The sequence below is a fragment of the Watersipora subatra genome, chromosome 5, assembly GCF_963576615.1.
Source record: "Watersipora subatra chromosome 5, tzWatSuba1.1, whole genome shotgun sequence".
Taxonomy (NCBI): Eukaryota; Metazoa; Bryozoa; class Gymnolaemata; order Cheilostomatida; family Watersiporidae; genus Watersipora; species Watersipora subatra.
Window position 1 is genome coordinate 4,068,635 of NC_088712.1, and position 15,848 is coordinate 4,084,482.

The 15,848-nt window shown below is 31.7% G+C and overlaps 1 protein-coding gene across 1 annotated transcript; it reads left to right on the forward strand.

Annotated features, from left to right (window-relative positions):
• Positions 1-2,536: 2,536 nt before the first annotated feature.
• On the forward strand, positions 2,537-15,498 carry LOC137396789 (uncharacterized). Its single transcript, XM_068083098.1, has 6 exons — positions 2,537-2,722; positions 6,514-6,654; positions 7,687-7,881; positions 8,689-8,772; positions 10,245-10,359; positions 14,664-15,498. Exons 1-6 carry the CDS (start codon positions 2,566-2,568, stop codon positions 15,070-15,072), a joined length of 1,101 nt encoding a protein of 366 aa, XP_067939199.1. The 5' UTR covers positions 2,537-2,565; the 3' UTR covers positions 15,073-15,498.
• Positions 15,499-15,848: the final 350 nt, after the last annotated feature.

Genomic DNA, 15,848 nt, shown 5'->3' on the forward strand with positions numbered 1-15,848 from the left:
CAATCTACTTATAACACAAAGGATGCACAGGATATAATAGGATTTGCACACAGGATAAACATAAAATTATATAATAGAAAAGGAAGTTCAGGAAAATCAGGCAAGTGCTAATAAGGATATAGTACATGTAAATAGTTGGTGTGTAATTATTTGGTATACGTCCCAGTCCTCCACAATATTATAGATGAGTTATTTATAATAAGGTAATAATGGTAAATACAGACAGTATACAAAAAACAACAATGACTTAATTTCTTTGTTTAATGATCAGTATTTGCTAGAATATTTGTAAATGGCAGACACAAAAACTGCAAGATCTTTTCAATGGTACATTCACAGCCCTTATTTTTTAAGGAATGTCTCTCAAATGCTTTTTTTTAAAACTGGATGATCGATTTAAAAAAAATAAAATGCCATTTTAGTACTGAAAACATGGTCAACAACAACACAAATTCAGTTGAAGCCATTGGTATCAACTGACTGAAAAACCATGCTCATGCAAGTAGTCTTTAATTAAAATCGATGGCTTAAAACTAATTGTGTTTATTAAAAATAATCTGACAGCATGTCTCTATTATTGTACACCTCAAACAATAAAGAAAATACATTTTGGTTATTGTGTGTTGCATGTGTGGTGCGAGCAAATTAATGCGCCTGTACTTATGCATGTGTGCATATGACAGTGTTTTGCATGCGCGCTCAAGTGTGTGAATGTGCGTGTGTTACTCTCCTTAGGCACTACAAGTTTTGACCAATTTTGTCAGATATTGTTCAAACTTTGTAAGCATTGGCTCCAAGAGTTCATGAAATATATTTGGTTGAAACTTTTCCTGGTTCTTGAGAATCAGCTTGATCAATTTAATATAGATTAACAAATCATTTATAGGTGAGGAAAATATTGCAGCATCTGTATTAAAAATGTACAAATTTTGTAATTCCAGTTAATAGCTACAATCGTTCACAATATATTCAAAAATTATTCACAGTTTGAAGCCAATGAGTTGGTTTTATCTTAAACACTTTAATCAAGTAAAACTTTAAATCATGGAAAATCTCTGCCAAAACTCGGTTTTTTATATTTGAACAGTTTGTATACTCAAATTGGGTATAATCTGCAATTGTCTTTGATTTTTGAACTTATATGAATACCAAGATCTTTTAAAATTAAAATCAACTAAATTCGATTGCCGTTTAAAATGCTCATAAGAAAATACGAGCTAAGTACCATCCCTAGTTGTTATCGTTGCTGAAGTTAGTATCGGCAATTGCCTATAAATTGCAACGCTATGCGTCTTTATTGTGTCGACTTGTTTGCAATTATGGGCATCGTAATCATACTGTTGTCTGATCTGAGCGTTCTAACTATGATCAATTTTTATCAACTTTAATCTTGAAGGATCATAGCAATCAAAGAATTTAAAACATTAAAAACAATGAAAAACCATAGAAAAATACCAATACTTACTGCAAAAATCTACTTAAGATTAGAAAAGTGTTCCTATTGTTGTTATATATTATTTATTATGATTACAATCCCTACCAGACATAGATGAAACTCTCAAACTATGCAGCTTTTTTCAGCATTGAAAACATCTGGATGGTAACTTGAATGTAATGAAAATCAAGTGACACACTCAACACACCTGTTAACAATTATGATACCCAAATCATCGATTTTACTTTGTACCAAAATCAAGGTTTTAAAGCTTTTTTTGATTTTGATTATGCGGCTGCCTATTTAAATTTTTAAGTTTTTAATGCTTTAAGGTAACACCTACTTTAAACATGGTATCAATAATTGCCAAAAATGAAAGATTTAGAAAGGAAAAAACGTAGTTTTTTTTATTTAAAAGTATTTCTTTTCTTCAGCTGACTTACTATGAATGGGTTTGCGAGCAATCTTTTAAAGAATGAGTTTGCTGTCGACTAGATTTACCACAAGCAGAGAACATGCATGCTTTTAAAAGAACTGTAGCACAAATTATGCCTCTTTGATATTGCCTGAAATTTCCTGAGCTCAGTGGCAAAGGCACCTCAACGACTGGATACATGCCCAATTGCATCGAGCAATTTAAGGCTAGATCTCATCCTTGTCACCTACAGTAGCCTCTTTGGAATATTAAACCCTAATCTGTTGTTTGTGGGTCAGACCTTCCAGTATCCAGCTAGTTGGTTATCAATTATTAACAAAATTGAAAATAACAAAATTCATAACAAAATTAACACTCTACAGTAACTTTATTAAGTTCTTCAATACACGATTTCTTTTCTACAAGTCAGATACCCAATCATTCTCAACAAGGAAAACCTAATTTCCTGATTGCCAAATGATATTTGCGTTCATGTCTGTCTTGCGCCACAGTGATGTAATGGCTACACGTATGTCATAGCTCGTCTTCGGTACCATTCCTTTATTGAGGTTTTTGACGTATGATTATTAGCGTGTTCTTTCGACTGTAACCAGTTGACATACACCGCTGAGCGCATTTGAACTGCTTGAGCATTAGTGTTTAGGAGGGCCTAAAGGTAACAACAGTGTAGTTTTTTTTAAAGTGGGCTAATCTAATGAAAGACATGCAGAGATATATTATATCAGTAATGTTCATCGGTGCAGTGTCAGCGGTAGTTTATAAAGGTCAAGGAGAAATGCATTACAGTCACAAGTATGAGTACCTTGAATCCGGCTTCAGGATGGTCTACAGACCAGAGTCTTATAGGACATGTAAGTATACAAATGTTTTGTGCATAGACAGTGGTAATGGTTTCTGTAGAAAAAATATTTATAAAATCGACATCAGAGTGCAAGAGGTTGTTAGAGCGGTTGGAAATAGTTTTTCTCAAATCAGTTTTTGTCAGTATGATAGGTTTTAATTTTGAGATAGGCTTAAAGTAAATTTTAGCTATTGATCTTAGTCTCAGCTGTATCTTTTGCAATGATGATTCAGCTGAAGTTCAGGCACCACCATTATTTATTGTTTGTGATCTAATTAGTGCAGCTACGTGTTTCAACCGGTTTCAAAATTATTTAACGACAAATAAAATATTGGAAAATTAGGCTCGTTCAACTTTCACTAAATGAAACAAAAATTATCAATTGTGTTTTGTGGAAAGTCAGAGCTCACATTAAAATTTTAATTCTTTTCACAAATACCATATGTTTGTAGCATTAATGCAAAGTAAGTAAAACATAAAATATAATGTAGTTTTTGTTGCTTAGACCTTGAGTACCTTGCAATCGCAGAATAATTTTTTTACTATTATTGGAAATAAAATGTTTAAACATGATAATTTACAATAACCAACTATTTGCACCAGCTAAAATAAATTTTTTTTTGTTTGTTCAAATAGTCAATCGTCACTCTTTTCTACTATGAAGAAAACAGTGCAGTAATGTAATTACATATAATGGTTTGTCATCTCTAAATCTGTGAAATATTTTCATATTCAATTATATGACAATATTCCAAGCCGAAATTGGCTTCGAAGCTTTCAAATAATTTATATGATAAAAAAAGACTAAATAATCATATGACAAACACAAAGTGTAAAAAAGCAAATGCGTTGCATAACTGTCATTAATCATCATCTCACAAGTTACACGCTATAACTATTTACATGCAAGTATGTTTTTAGAAAGTTAACACCACGCTGTTATAAAATCTGCAATTTTCTATTTCAACCACATCCTGCTTTCATTTTCTCTCTCTCTCTATCTCTTTCTCTCTATCTCTTTCTCTATCTGTATATGTATCTGTATGTGTCTCTGTATCTGTATCTGTAACGTTATCTGTATCTGTATCTGTGTCTGTATCTGTATCTGTATCTGTATCTGTATCTGTATCTGTATCTGTATCTGTATCTGTATCTGTATCTGTATCTGTAACGTTATCTGTATCTGTATCTGTAACATTATCTGTATCGGTATCTCTCTCTTTTTTTTGCTCTCATGCTGGCTCTTGCTTTATTCAGTTGTCATTTTACTTCATGCTCTTCTAATATCACTTCCTCATGCTTTCTCGCTATGTTGCGCTTTGCTCCTTTTACTATCTCACCCTCTCACTTTGTAACCATTTTTCCCTCTCATTTTTTCGGTCTCTCTCATCATGGCTTTTTTGCTTTTTCTTGCCGTTCTGTTCTATCTCTCGCAGTAAGTCAAAGCCGCTAAGACTGCCTATGGTTGTGCCTTACATATGACAGTATATCTCTAATTGGCTTAACTACAAGCAATTTTTTTTAAGTTTTAATTTGAGTGTTTTGATTTTAATTTCCTTCTAGCTACATTTAATAAAAAAGTCTACAACATTCTTCATTTCCCTTACTATTGTATACTTGCAAGTATAATATTTGGTGTGGAAACCTGTTTTTTCGATTATGTGTACATGGTACAACCTTCACAGACTTTGTAACATAATGATGTCCACTATTGATAAAAGGCCTACGAACTTTTGGACTTTTAAGATTTTTAGTCTTACTATACCAAAATGAAAGGACTTCTGCATGTAATATTTAAAGGGCATGCTTTTCGGTTGTATTAATATCAAATGGCTGTTTCCCTACTTTAATAAAAAGTAAGGGTTTATTCAAAATAAATATTAGCAGCGGCTGAGGCACAAATACACGATTAAAACTTTGCACTTTTGTACTGTGCTAGCTGATTATTTATGTCGTTTCATTAGTTATCGTCCATTCATTAAACAGTCTGAACAAATGTTGAAAGAACCATAAGTTTTTTAGATTGAAACAATTTACTATTATTTTGTAACATAAATATGTCAATTATCGATAAATGGCATACACATTTTTTGATTTCCAAAATTTTTAGCCTCTTACAATACAGAAATAAAATAACCTTTCTACATAATTTTTAAAAGGCACAATTTTTCGGTTGCGCTTCCATCTGTTGTTTCTTACTTTAAAAAAAGTAAGGTTTCATTCAAAATAACCATTAGCAGCGGCGACTGAGGAACAGATATATAATTAAATCTTTGCACTTTTGTACTGTGCTAGCTGATTATCTATGTTGTTCCAGTTTAAAAGTACATTCATGAAACAGCCTGAACAAGTGTTGAAAGAACAAATAATTTTTAGATTGAAAAATTTGTTTTGTGTAATTGGATATCTAAAACTAACTTGCTTTTTTACAGAATTTTTGGCACTAGGGTTTTTGGCACCATACTTTTTAGCACTGCTACATTAAGAACTAGCAAATTATCTATGCTTGCATAGAGTAGATAAATAACATGATATTGAAATAATGCACAAAGCAATATTTTAATTCTGAAGTTTCACAAAAATAACTTTTTTTTAATTTGTATTAAAAAGTAAATTTCTACGTTCAGAGCAACAAAGTTTGATAAAAGGATCTCAGGATCATCTCTCAAATACCTATATGCATTTCTTATGTACCACCTTTTTTATTTGCTTTACTTTAAATTTGTTGACTCAGAACGAGAAATGAAATCACGGTTTTTTGTAACCTGCTCTAAAAATGGCCTGGTCTGACCTAGTCCAACTCCGCACACTATCTCACTAAAAACATGCACTAGAAAGCCTGCAAAAAATCTGATTTCAACCAAAATCATGTAAAAATTAGTCATTCTCAAATCTCAATATTGCCCGTGTAAATCTTATAGGCTATAATTAGCTAGCAGAGATCTAGTCTGAAATTATAATTAGCAAAATAAAAATTTTGTGTAAAAATACTTTTGACTTTAAAAAAATTTCAACCATGCAGATTTTTTAATCGAAAAATAAAGCTTAATTGGCAAAAAATTAGCATGTTTTACAACAAGAAAGTGCAGTTATTCTTAGTTTTAAAGTTTTCTTAACATTTTAAAGCAAATAATTTTAGCAACCTTGCAAAAACATGATCCATATTGACGTAAAGTTTAACTAAAATTGCCCCAAATAGGAAGAACCAACCAGCGTTTATGAGGACAAATATGAAGACATACTTCAGCATGTGCACATGCTAAAGCACACAATATATAATTCTGGTTTAACAATAGGAATGACAGCCAAACTTTGGCATGTCCAGTGTTGTTTGCAAAACAAAATCTTTTGTACCTTTTGCTAAACTGGTTTATAATAATTACTTTTGAATATTGATAAATTTGTATTTAAAACAGTCATTTAAATTTCAAAACAGAAATGGCCAACAAATATTAGCAAGTCAAAATTATTATTAACAAAAATGTTATAATTTTAAAAAAATCAAATTATTTTTACAACTGTTGCCAAATATGTTCGTACAAATCATTTTGAACTGTGAGCTTTGAACTTTATACTAAAGTTCATTAGAGATAGAACATTTATCTCCTGCTTTTTTACTGATTATTTGAAGTTTTAGTCTCTCAGTTAAGTTATGCAAATATCGAATGTACTACTTTTTGGTTTAAATAAACGTTTAGTAGTTAGTTTAATTGTGGTATTTCAACAGTCACAGAATGATTGTTTCAAGAACTTTATCATATCAAGTTATATATTTTGAACTCGTGATTTAATGTTTTACAGATTCTCCTGTTGGTTTGGCAGGGCACTGTCACTTTAAAGCGTTCGGTTATCTGTCTGACTACTACCTTAATGCGAATTACTATACAGACGTCATAGCAACAGACCCGTACGACTGGACTATACTGGATTGGGATAATGATGGTAAGATTGAAAATTACAAACAGCAGTATAAGAGTAGCTACTGATTGTCGTTCTGTCTGAAACCATGCTAGAAGCTTCTGGAAAAAGTCATTTGAACAGAGGTTGAACTCAGATGTTATATTTTGTGAAGAGGTGCACTAAAAACTTCACCACTTTACAAACTTTCAAATAAATACATTCATTTTACATATAGTTATTGCAGAAGATGACTTCTCTGCACAAGTGAGACTGACAATGTACTAGTAGGGCTCTCTTAGCATATCAATCAGAAAAATTTTGTACTTAGTTAAGAGTGAACTTACAAAAAATATTCCTAGATTTCATTAAAAATTATCAGTGTTTTTCTTTCTGTAATTTTCTAGATAAAGTGATTTTTCGAAGGGTTCAAAATTAAAATTGAAAAATTTGATCAAATTTAGAAAGTTCTAAAAAGGCGCAAAATGACACCACGATTGTTATAATTTTGATAGTTAATATCTGCTTTGTTGGTCTTTTTGCAACTATAGACATATTCTCACCTTAAATTAATTTGACATAGAAAGAAAGGGAATAAAAAGAAGATGGGAGGGGAGGGGGAAGAAGAAGAAGAAGGGAGAAAGGTAGGGAGAGAAAGAGAGAAAAGGAGAGAGAAAAGAAAAACGGGAAGGAGAGAGAGTGAGATAGAGAGGGAGAGGTAAAGGGATAGGGGGACGAGGAAGAAGGGGAAAGCAAAGAAGAGGGAAAAGTAGAGAAAAGGTGACAGGGAAAGGGAGAGGGAAAGAAAAAGTTGCTCAGTGGGATAAGGGTTGCATAAACCCTAACATGACTCATCATTAAAAACAATTTTTCTTAAAAAAAGTTAAAGAATTTTTTCATCTCACACAGAACTGGTTCATTAGGTTGATTAGGTTAAACGGGTTGAGATAATAATGCGTATCAATTTTTCATTCCTCCAGGTGTTTTATATTTGTCCTGTATAGCACCATAACACGACTAACAAATCGTACGTCAGTATTTTTTAGTAGTAGTAAAGTTGAAAGCTCTATGTTACAGGGAAGTACTACTACTTTGAAGATTACAGTCTAGATATAAAACAAGGATATTTGATTGCCTTCGCCATGTATATATACGATGAAGACCATTATCTGATTTACAATGACTCCTATCGTTATTACACTGTTCCAAATAAAATCGATTTCTGCGAGCTCGACCATGAAGCAGGAAGCTACGACAAGAAATGTTCTGAAAGTAAGTTTTTCTGTAAATATATCATTAATCTTCCATAGAAAAGCTGTGCATATATGCATATACTAATTTTAAACGGGGAGATACCAAGAATCTTTTTCATTTTACAATCAGATAGGTGGCTATATTGTAGGCTTTTTATCTGAAACTAAATGTATTTTAATACTTGATAGAGCTTTGAAACCAAATATATGTAGATATATGGCCAGAGATCATGTGACATATAAGGGTGAAGTTTAAAGAGATTAAACAAACTTTTGAAACTTTGCTGCGGTGACACAAACTAACAAATACATGCACATACTCACAATGAAAAGGTGAAAGGTCATGCTAGTTAGCAAGTTGAACAATCAAGTCAGTGATGTAATAATGTTGTGGAGGAGTTAGGATAGTGACTTAAATGTTGTAGTAAAGAGAGTCCAGAAATTTACGATGGTGGATGTAGTCTGTTGGTCTCATGAATTAGAAAATGATGTTTTTCATAGTGTTTAATAAATAGTAACATAATAATTCTGTTTGTGGTTTATATTGGAATCAAAAACCTAAAATGCAGAAACAAGCAAGGATGAGATAAGGCAATATTTCAAAAGGTTGTGTAATGCGGTTTTTGGAAGTGTGCGAGCTAGAATATATAATTAGTAGCACACAAAGCTTAGCAAATATTTTTTAACACAAATATATTTTTAAACTTTCCATTCTAATTTCTCAAATTATTTGTACTTTTAATACATATTGAATATAATTTTGAATGATTCTGATTCAAAAATATATTTTACAAATTACCATGATAACATGTTTTGTTTTGTTTAGTTTTTGACGGAAGCAGTTATTCTGGAAAGGGAAATTCATATTCTGGCAGTTACGGTGAAGGAAGCTCTAGCACAGTCAGTGCAGGTAAGTATTTGTTATTCAAATAAACGCAACACTAGGGCACCAAAATGAAACATATTGGCCAAAAAAGAAGAGGTGGTACGCCAAAACCAAATTTTAAATTTCACTGTTTTACGATAGAACATTTCAAATATAATTTAATTTAATTAAATTTAATCTTCTGTTCAAGTTTTCCAAGTACTGAGTAAGTTTTTCCAAACTATTGTCTGACTAAATAATGAAAAAGGTTTGTCTTAATTGAAATTTGATTTCAAAATTTAGCGCAAAAAATTTTGAATATTAAAATATTTGAAATTTTAGTAAAATTGCTCAATAAAAATAATCAGAGCACATCAAGCACCTTTTATGCAAAACAAAACAAGCTATACCGTCTAAAAATTTGCTACAATGGCATCCATGCTCTCAAGTCACCATTGGATGTTGATATGGAAATTTACAGTCAACGGGACTTGAACTAACAACTTTTGGCTTCTTCCTTATAACACCTTTTTCTTTCAACTAATATCTGGTGTTTTAGAATAGTTGTTCAGACTGTTATTTCCTTTATCTCATTGGTACATCTGACAAGCTCTCACTGCACGCTAGACTGTGAAAATACTAGCAGAAAATATAAGATGCAAACTGTAAGGCTTGTAAAAGTAATTAATATGCTTGGCAGTCCCTTGCACCATCAAAGATTGTACCGAATAATTTATATATATGCAATTAATGAAAGAAACAGCAGCAGAAATTAGGAGCGTAGGGATGAGCCTGCTCGTCTAGAAATTGAAGTATCCGAGTTCAATTCTCATGCAAGGTATTTTCTCCCTTGCGTTTTATACACGTAATAGTTTCAAACAAATGGCTAGACCTTTTACTGTTATAGTACATATCGGCATCACAGATTGATTGATGAACTCAAAAATTAATCCATCAAATTAGCAGTCGAATAATTTAGTTGAAAGCAAATAACAAAATTTTAGATAAAAAGGTATAAAATACAATAAAAAACATCAAATTAATATGTTTATTGAGGAAGTGTCGGCACACTTCTATGGTTACCAATTTCTTTTTAAGTTTGAGATGATCGAATTGCCATAACACTTCAAGATTCAAATTGTGATAACTTGATCATGGTTAAAACAATCAAATCAATTAAAGTATTTTTTAACGTCTATAACTGCAGTAAAAACCAGATAATAGTTGAAACTGAAAATGAAACTGAAACCTAATTGCAATAGCCGGTATCAACTCTGGCAATGATAGCACCTAGTCATTTCAGTTTGCATACATTTTCATGGGTGTTTTAACCACAAACCAGTTTTTCTGAGATTGTTATTGCAGCATCTTGACAGTCAGATCACTTCAACCATCAAATGCAGTAACAAGTTAAAAAAAAACTCAGATACATCCTCGAAAAGCCTACTAAAATTTGGTTTTATGTTCATTTCGAATTGGTAAGGATTATTTATCATAGTAAACAGTTTTTTTGGCAGGAACCATAGCAGCAGCTGTTATAGTCATCGCCATAGTGATTGCTATTGTTGTTGGAGTGGTAGTGTGTATCAAAAAGGGAGGCGCCACCGCTCTCAGGAACAAGTTTCAAAGGAGGTATGTCAATCTTTGTGCTACATATTTGGTGTATTTAACCATGTACTATTGCCTATACTTGGATTGAAGTCATCTTTTTTCATAAATTTGTGATTTTTTATCTAATTTTACCCGTGAACTTGGAAAAGATGGTTTTGATGAAAATTTTTTTTTTTTTAAATTGCGTCTGTTGTTTCACCATTGGTCAAACTGGCTGAAATGAGATACTTTTTTTTCAAATTGACATACTAAGTTTTATTATAATGTTCTGAAGCAAAATGAAAAAAATAAACTTATTTTAAATTTTGATAACCTTCAACGCTTTAGACTTTAATAAACATTCCAAAAGATCCTAAAAGCTTTGTTTAAATTTTGTCTGTTTTTTTTCTGTTGGCTAAACTTGCTGAAACAAGATCTTTTTTAAGATTTTTTTTTAAGTTTTTAGGTTTTTGATAACTTTTATCATATTGCACTAAAAGCAGCTTTAATTACTTAATTATTATAAACATTTAGCCTTTTGGTGGCAGAAAACATGGGAATGTAACCCTCCGTGACAGTTACAAAAACTCATTAGCCATTTTAGTAGTTTATGGTATTCTTCTTTTCATTTAAAAATAAATATGCAAAAAAATTTAGTAAATGTTATCGAAAATTACTGAAATTGTTTATCTTTTGCCATAGTTTTTGATGTTTGAGGTGATCTGAGTGCCAAGATGTGTCAAGATTAAAAACAACGAAACTTGATCGTAATTAAAATCTTTGGATCAAGTCAAAGTGAGAATATGGTATTAATAGTTGAGAAAAAGCAGCAAATTGTAAACACGTAATTGTGCAGCATGAAATCAATCATAGATATCATATGTATAGCAGCGATTGCGATTACTGCTGGCATTTCAGCGAGTAATTTCGTCTGAGCATTTTAATTGGTATCAAGTTTGGTCGATTTTAATCTCAATACATCTGGGCAGTCAGATCGACTTAAATATCAAAGACTATCACAAACGCTAAAACATGATAATACATTACATTAAATATTTCTAAGCATTTTGGATTTTTATCTTTTAACAAATAGCTTCCACAATTTTTTTATTTTCATTTTAAATTACAGAAAAATTGATTAAAGGCTGTGAAAGTTTTGTCACATGCAAGATCCTACTCTATCTGAAAATTTTGTGTTAATAAATTCGGTCTATTTATTACCTAGCTTTGGTCAGCGAAACCTTTAAAAATGAAGATTCACTTGTGGTAGAACCAAGATACTTCAATAATTAAAAGCAAGCAACAGAAGTTTACTAGTGGTCAAGTAGTGTAGTGGCTTAGAGCACATAACGGTAATCAGGAGATTAGAGTTCAGTTCTTAGAATTACCACAAAACTATCACAATAGCCAATAGAAATATGTTTTGAACACTACTGACGATTATGTCGACATATTTCAAACGTAGGATAAGTTTAACTGACAGGCTTATTGCACAATGAATTACGTATCAGGGAGGTTTGTCATTTTGTTATCGTATGCGGTTCTATGAGTTTATTTCCTTGTCTTCTAAAAGCATACGATTGAACCTTAGCACATCACATATACACATGTATATGAGTTCTTGTGAAGTTACTCAAAGGTTGAGTTTGACGTCTGCTCTGATTACTGCAACTAGAGAACGTGTTAGGTTTTTAAGACAAAAATTTCATAAAAAATGCATCTGGTTACATGTATGAGTTCAGTGACAGAATAATTTTAAACATTGAAAGCCCATCCAGTTATAGCAAGCTATTTAGATTGGTACTTTTTATAACCACTGGTGTAACTTTTAGGGTGTTGAACTTCAACATGCTTGTTGCGTGTGTTTAGATTACTAGGCCATAAATATGCTCAGCGGATTCATGCAAAAGACATATGTTACCTAAAAATTAGTTCCCAATGGTTTGAAACAAATAGAATTACTAGCGCAAGTTTTTAAGTTTTTGTCATATGATACTAATGCATAGATTTGTACTACTTGGGCATATAGAAAAGACCAAAAAATGATTTGACAGGTAAAAATTCTATTCAAAAATGATCTTTCACAAAATAGTAGGAATTTCATCAAACACTTCCATTAAGTTTTTGTCATTTTTCTTGTTTTTAATTATTAGGATGATCTGACTTCCAGAACGTTTAAAGTTTTTAAGTGAGAATATTGATTGCTTTTAAAACACCGATCAACTAAAGTTTTGTTTATGATGTTTTTAGTTGCAAAGACCTCGACAGAATAGAGACATGTAATGCTACAGCTTTTACATAATAGCTGATATCAAATTTTAGCATCTATAGAAATTAATGAAGTAATTTTTCCTGCATTTTTTTCTGAAATGCTTTACCCTAATTAGGTTTTATTGAGTCTAATCTTAAAACATCTTCGCCGTCAAATTACATCAAAACAATAGTTAAAATAGTAGAAAACTATCTGTTTTACGATTGTTTTCCCAAATTTTTTTAAAAGTTCATTTTTATTATCGCAACCTGAATAAGGGCATAAAAAATAGAAATGAACAGCTGAATACAAATTGCAGCAGAATTGTTTGCATGTAACTAATAAAGAAAATTTAGAATGTTTTTTAGATGTTCAGATTTGCGTGTCCCTGCGTTTTAATATGTAATACGTTTTAACTTTGTTAATAAATATTTTTCAGTCATCGTAAAGTCATTGAAATTGTAAAATAAAATGGGTCGAATTTCCTTATGCATATAAATAAATGTGATGCTCAGTCTTGCAGTTTCTAAAAAAAATAATATGGTAACATTAATTAATGAATTAGCCGCTGTGCCATTTTGTGAGTTTTGACATAGGTCAATAGGTTCAAAGTATGTTTGACTAATCAACAGCATCATACAGAAGAAAGCGATGAAGGTTGTTTGAACGAAGCAAGTTTAAGTTGTCAAACCAGAAAAAGAAACATTTTTAGCAATGGATTCAGTTCGTGCTTGACATAGTTGAATTTTTAGCTGTTGCCTTTAGCACATCTATTTTTAGAATACTTTTGGTTGAGCTTCACACTTTTGGACACATTAAGACCACTGGCAATTTTTACTCTCTGATTTCAAGAATGTTTGGAAGAATGAAAACTATGCATTTCAAAATTCAAACACTTCACATTGTTGGTATTTTTTTAAATACTGTTAATTAAATTTTAATTGCAACCAAATGGAAACACCCTTTGCTGTCATTATTTTTATTAACCTTTTTGCTTTTATTTGTGGTTTTCTATTTAATAGTGCAGCTGGGTCTATTGAAACTTTTTTACAAATGAACATGTTGGTTATTCAATGGACATTGGAAAATTTAATAGTTTATTACTCCAATAATGAAACAATTAAATATAATCCTATTATATATCAGTAAAAATTTATGTAATTGTACCCAAAGGCAATCCTTTTGAGTATACATAAAGACTGGGAACAACAAAAAAGCTGCACAATTTTCCACAGAAATATTTTTGAAAGCTCCTTATACAAAAGACATTGTAATTAAAGTCAGTCACAATTGTTGTTCACACTTTAGATTGTCTGTCTAAAACCTATGAATTAGGCTCCTAATTTATAGATCATTTGTTTAATGAACATAAGCAGTGTGATTCAGTAATAGTTTAGTTTAACAAATTAATGTGTAAATTTTGACTGTTTCCGTTGGCTATTTTCAATTTTAATAGTTGACTTTCGTTATTTTAGAAACAGCCTAACACAATCTAAATAAGTTACAATTGACAGATATACTACCTTTAGCTTTTCTTTCCTTTTTCTAAAGATAAATTTGCACAAATCTTTAGAAAGTTTTATCAGAAATAATTTTTACTGATCTACTATTGAAGGTTGTTTTTGATGTTTGAAGTGATCTGATTACCAAGATGTTTGGAGATTTCAATCAATAAAACGCCTCAATTGAAAGTGTGATTATGACGCTCCTGTTGCAAGAGACTAGCACAATTAAAGGGCGTACTGCTCCAACTTTGATCTGAAAGCTGATATTTTTTATTTCAGCATAAACAGCTTTTTCTTCAGAGATATTTAACAGTGATCAAGGCCTAACAATTGTAATATTTAAACACTTTGATTATCGTAACACTTTAAACAAGAAAAACATTAGTGAATGCTAAAGTATACCGATACTTCCAGCTACCGTCTAGGGAAAATTTAAGTAAGTTTATTTTAAAGCAGAAAAATGTTACACTCAGATTCTTAATTTCTGACAAAGGTGGGCTATAAGCTATTTGATAAAAAACGTTAGGCGCTTAAAAACACCTGCTAACGAATGCTTACATTGAAATATATTTTGGAATCTCTCACTGCAGGCCAAACACTGGTGGTCCAAACAACTCTGGCCATCCCAACACAGGAGTTCAAATGAATCAACTACAACAACCAAATGCGGTAGCTCCCACAGGACAAGTCAATGCAGCATATAATCCACCTTCTTATCAACCTGTTGCCCAGCCACATGTAGTTTACCAACCTCCTCCACCAGCTGTTGCATGTTATCCAGCACCATTACAACCTCCTCCGTATCAACCGGCTGTCGCTCAGCCAGCAGTCATTCAACCAACCATGGTTCAGCCAAAATTCATACAGCAGGCGCCTGTTCAGGCTCAACCTTCTGCACCATCCGCACCTAGCCTGATCACGCCTCATAATCTTAAGATAGCAGCAGGTGCAGTGGATCTTGTGGGAAGTGCACTTGGAGCATTTGGCTCCCACGAATAGCTGAGTTTCTTTCAATCCGTATTGAGATCACATTCATGGCCTAGCTGATAGCTGTTTCTAACTCTTAACTTACTACAGAATATGAGTGATATTTACTAATAACATTTTTTTACTCTTTCTAATTCTCTACTCTAAAATCTTTACTCAAATATGATAGTTACAGTTACCTTTTAACTAGTTTTCTAAGCAATGTTTGACACTATAGTCATCAGGAAACAGTAAATGATAAAACTACTAACAAACCTTGATTAATGTTTTAGAGAAATGTTGTTTATTTTTCTACATGCATTTTGTTCAGCTGACTGGTCAGCATCATTGTGATATAATCAGCCAAGGTAACTTTTATTAACATTGGTAGCAATTTTTGGTGTTTCAGCTAATTTGTACAATCATGCTTTTTGTATTCATGAATACACTGTGAACTTCTCAAAAGTTAATGTTTTGCTAGTTTTTCATGCTTGTTGCTCCTGAGAGTAAGATATGAAGTTCAACCAAAAGTTGTGAACTTGTGTTCTTTTGTGACAGTAAATGCTTGCAACATTGTGGGTCATCTGTCGCGATTTCCTTACGTGGCAGAATTACTAAGAGTGATTGAAAATGTGAAAAGAAAAATTATGAAATAACAATAATAGACTAAAATGCATAAATTATATATATATATATATATATATATATATATATGTAATACTCATATAGAACCATCATTGTCATAGCAGTCATTGCTTACTTGTTAGGCGTTTTAAAAGGCCAAATTTCAAAATGCTTGTGACAGCATC

What these genes read in the sequence shown, in the direction of transcription:
- LOC137396789 (XM_068083098.1), top strand. Translation starts at nt 2,566, where the DNA reads ATGAAAGACATGCAGAGATATATTATATCAGTAATGTTCATCGGTGCA. An exon ending in ACCAGAGTCTTATAGGACAT is followed by an intron (nt 2,723 to 6,513) that starts GTAAGTATACAA and finishes AATGTTTTACAG; the next exon opens with ATTCTCCTGTTGGTTTGGCA. An exon ending in ACTGGATTGGGATAATGATG is followed by an intron (nt 6,655 to 7,686) that starts GTAAGATTGAAA and finishes TCTATGTTACAG; the next exon opens with GGAAGTACTACTACTTTGAA.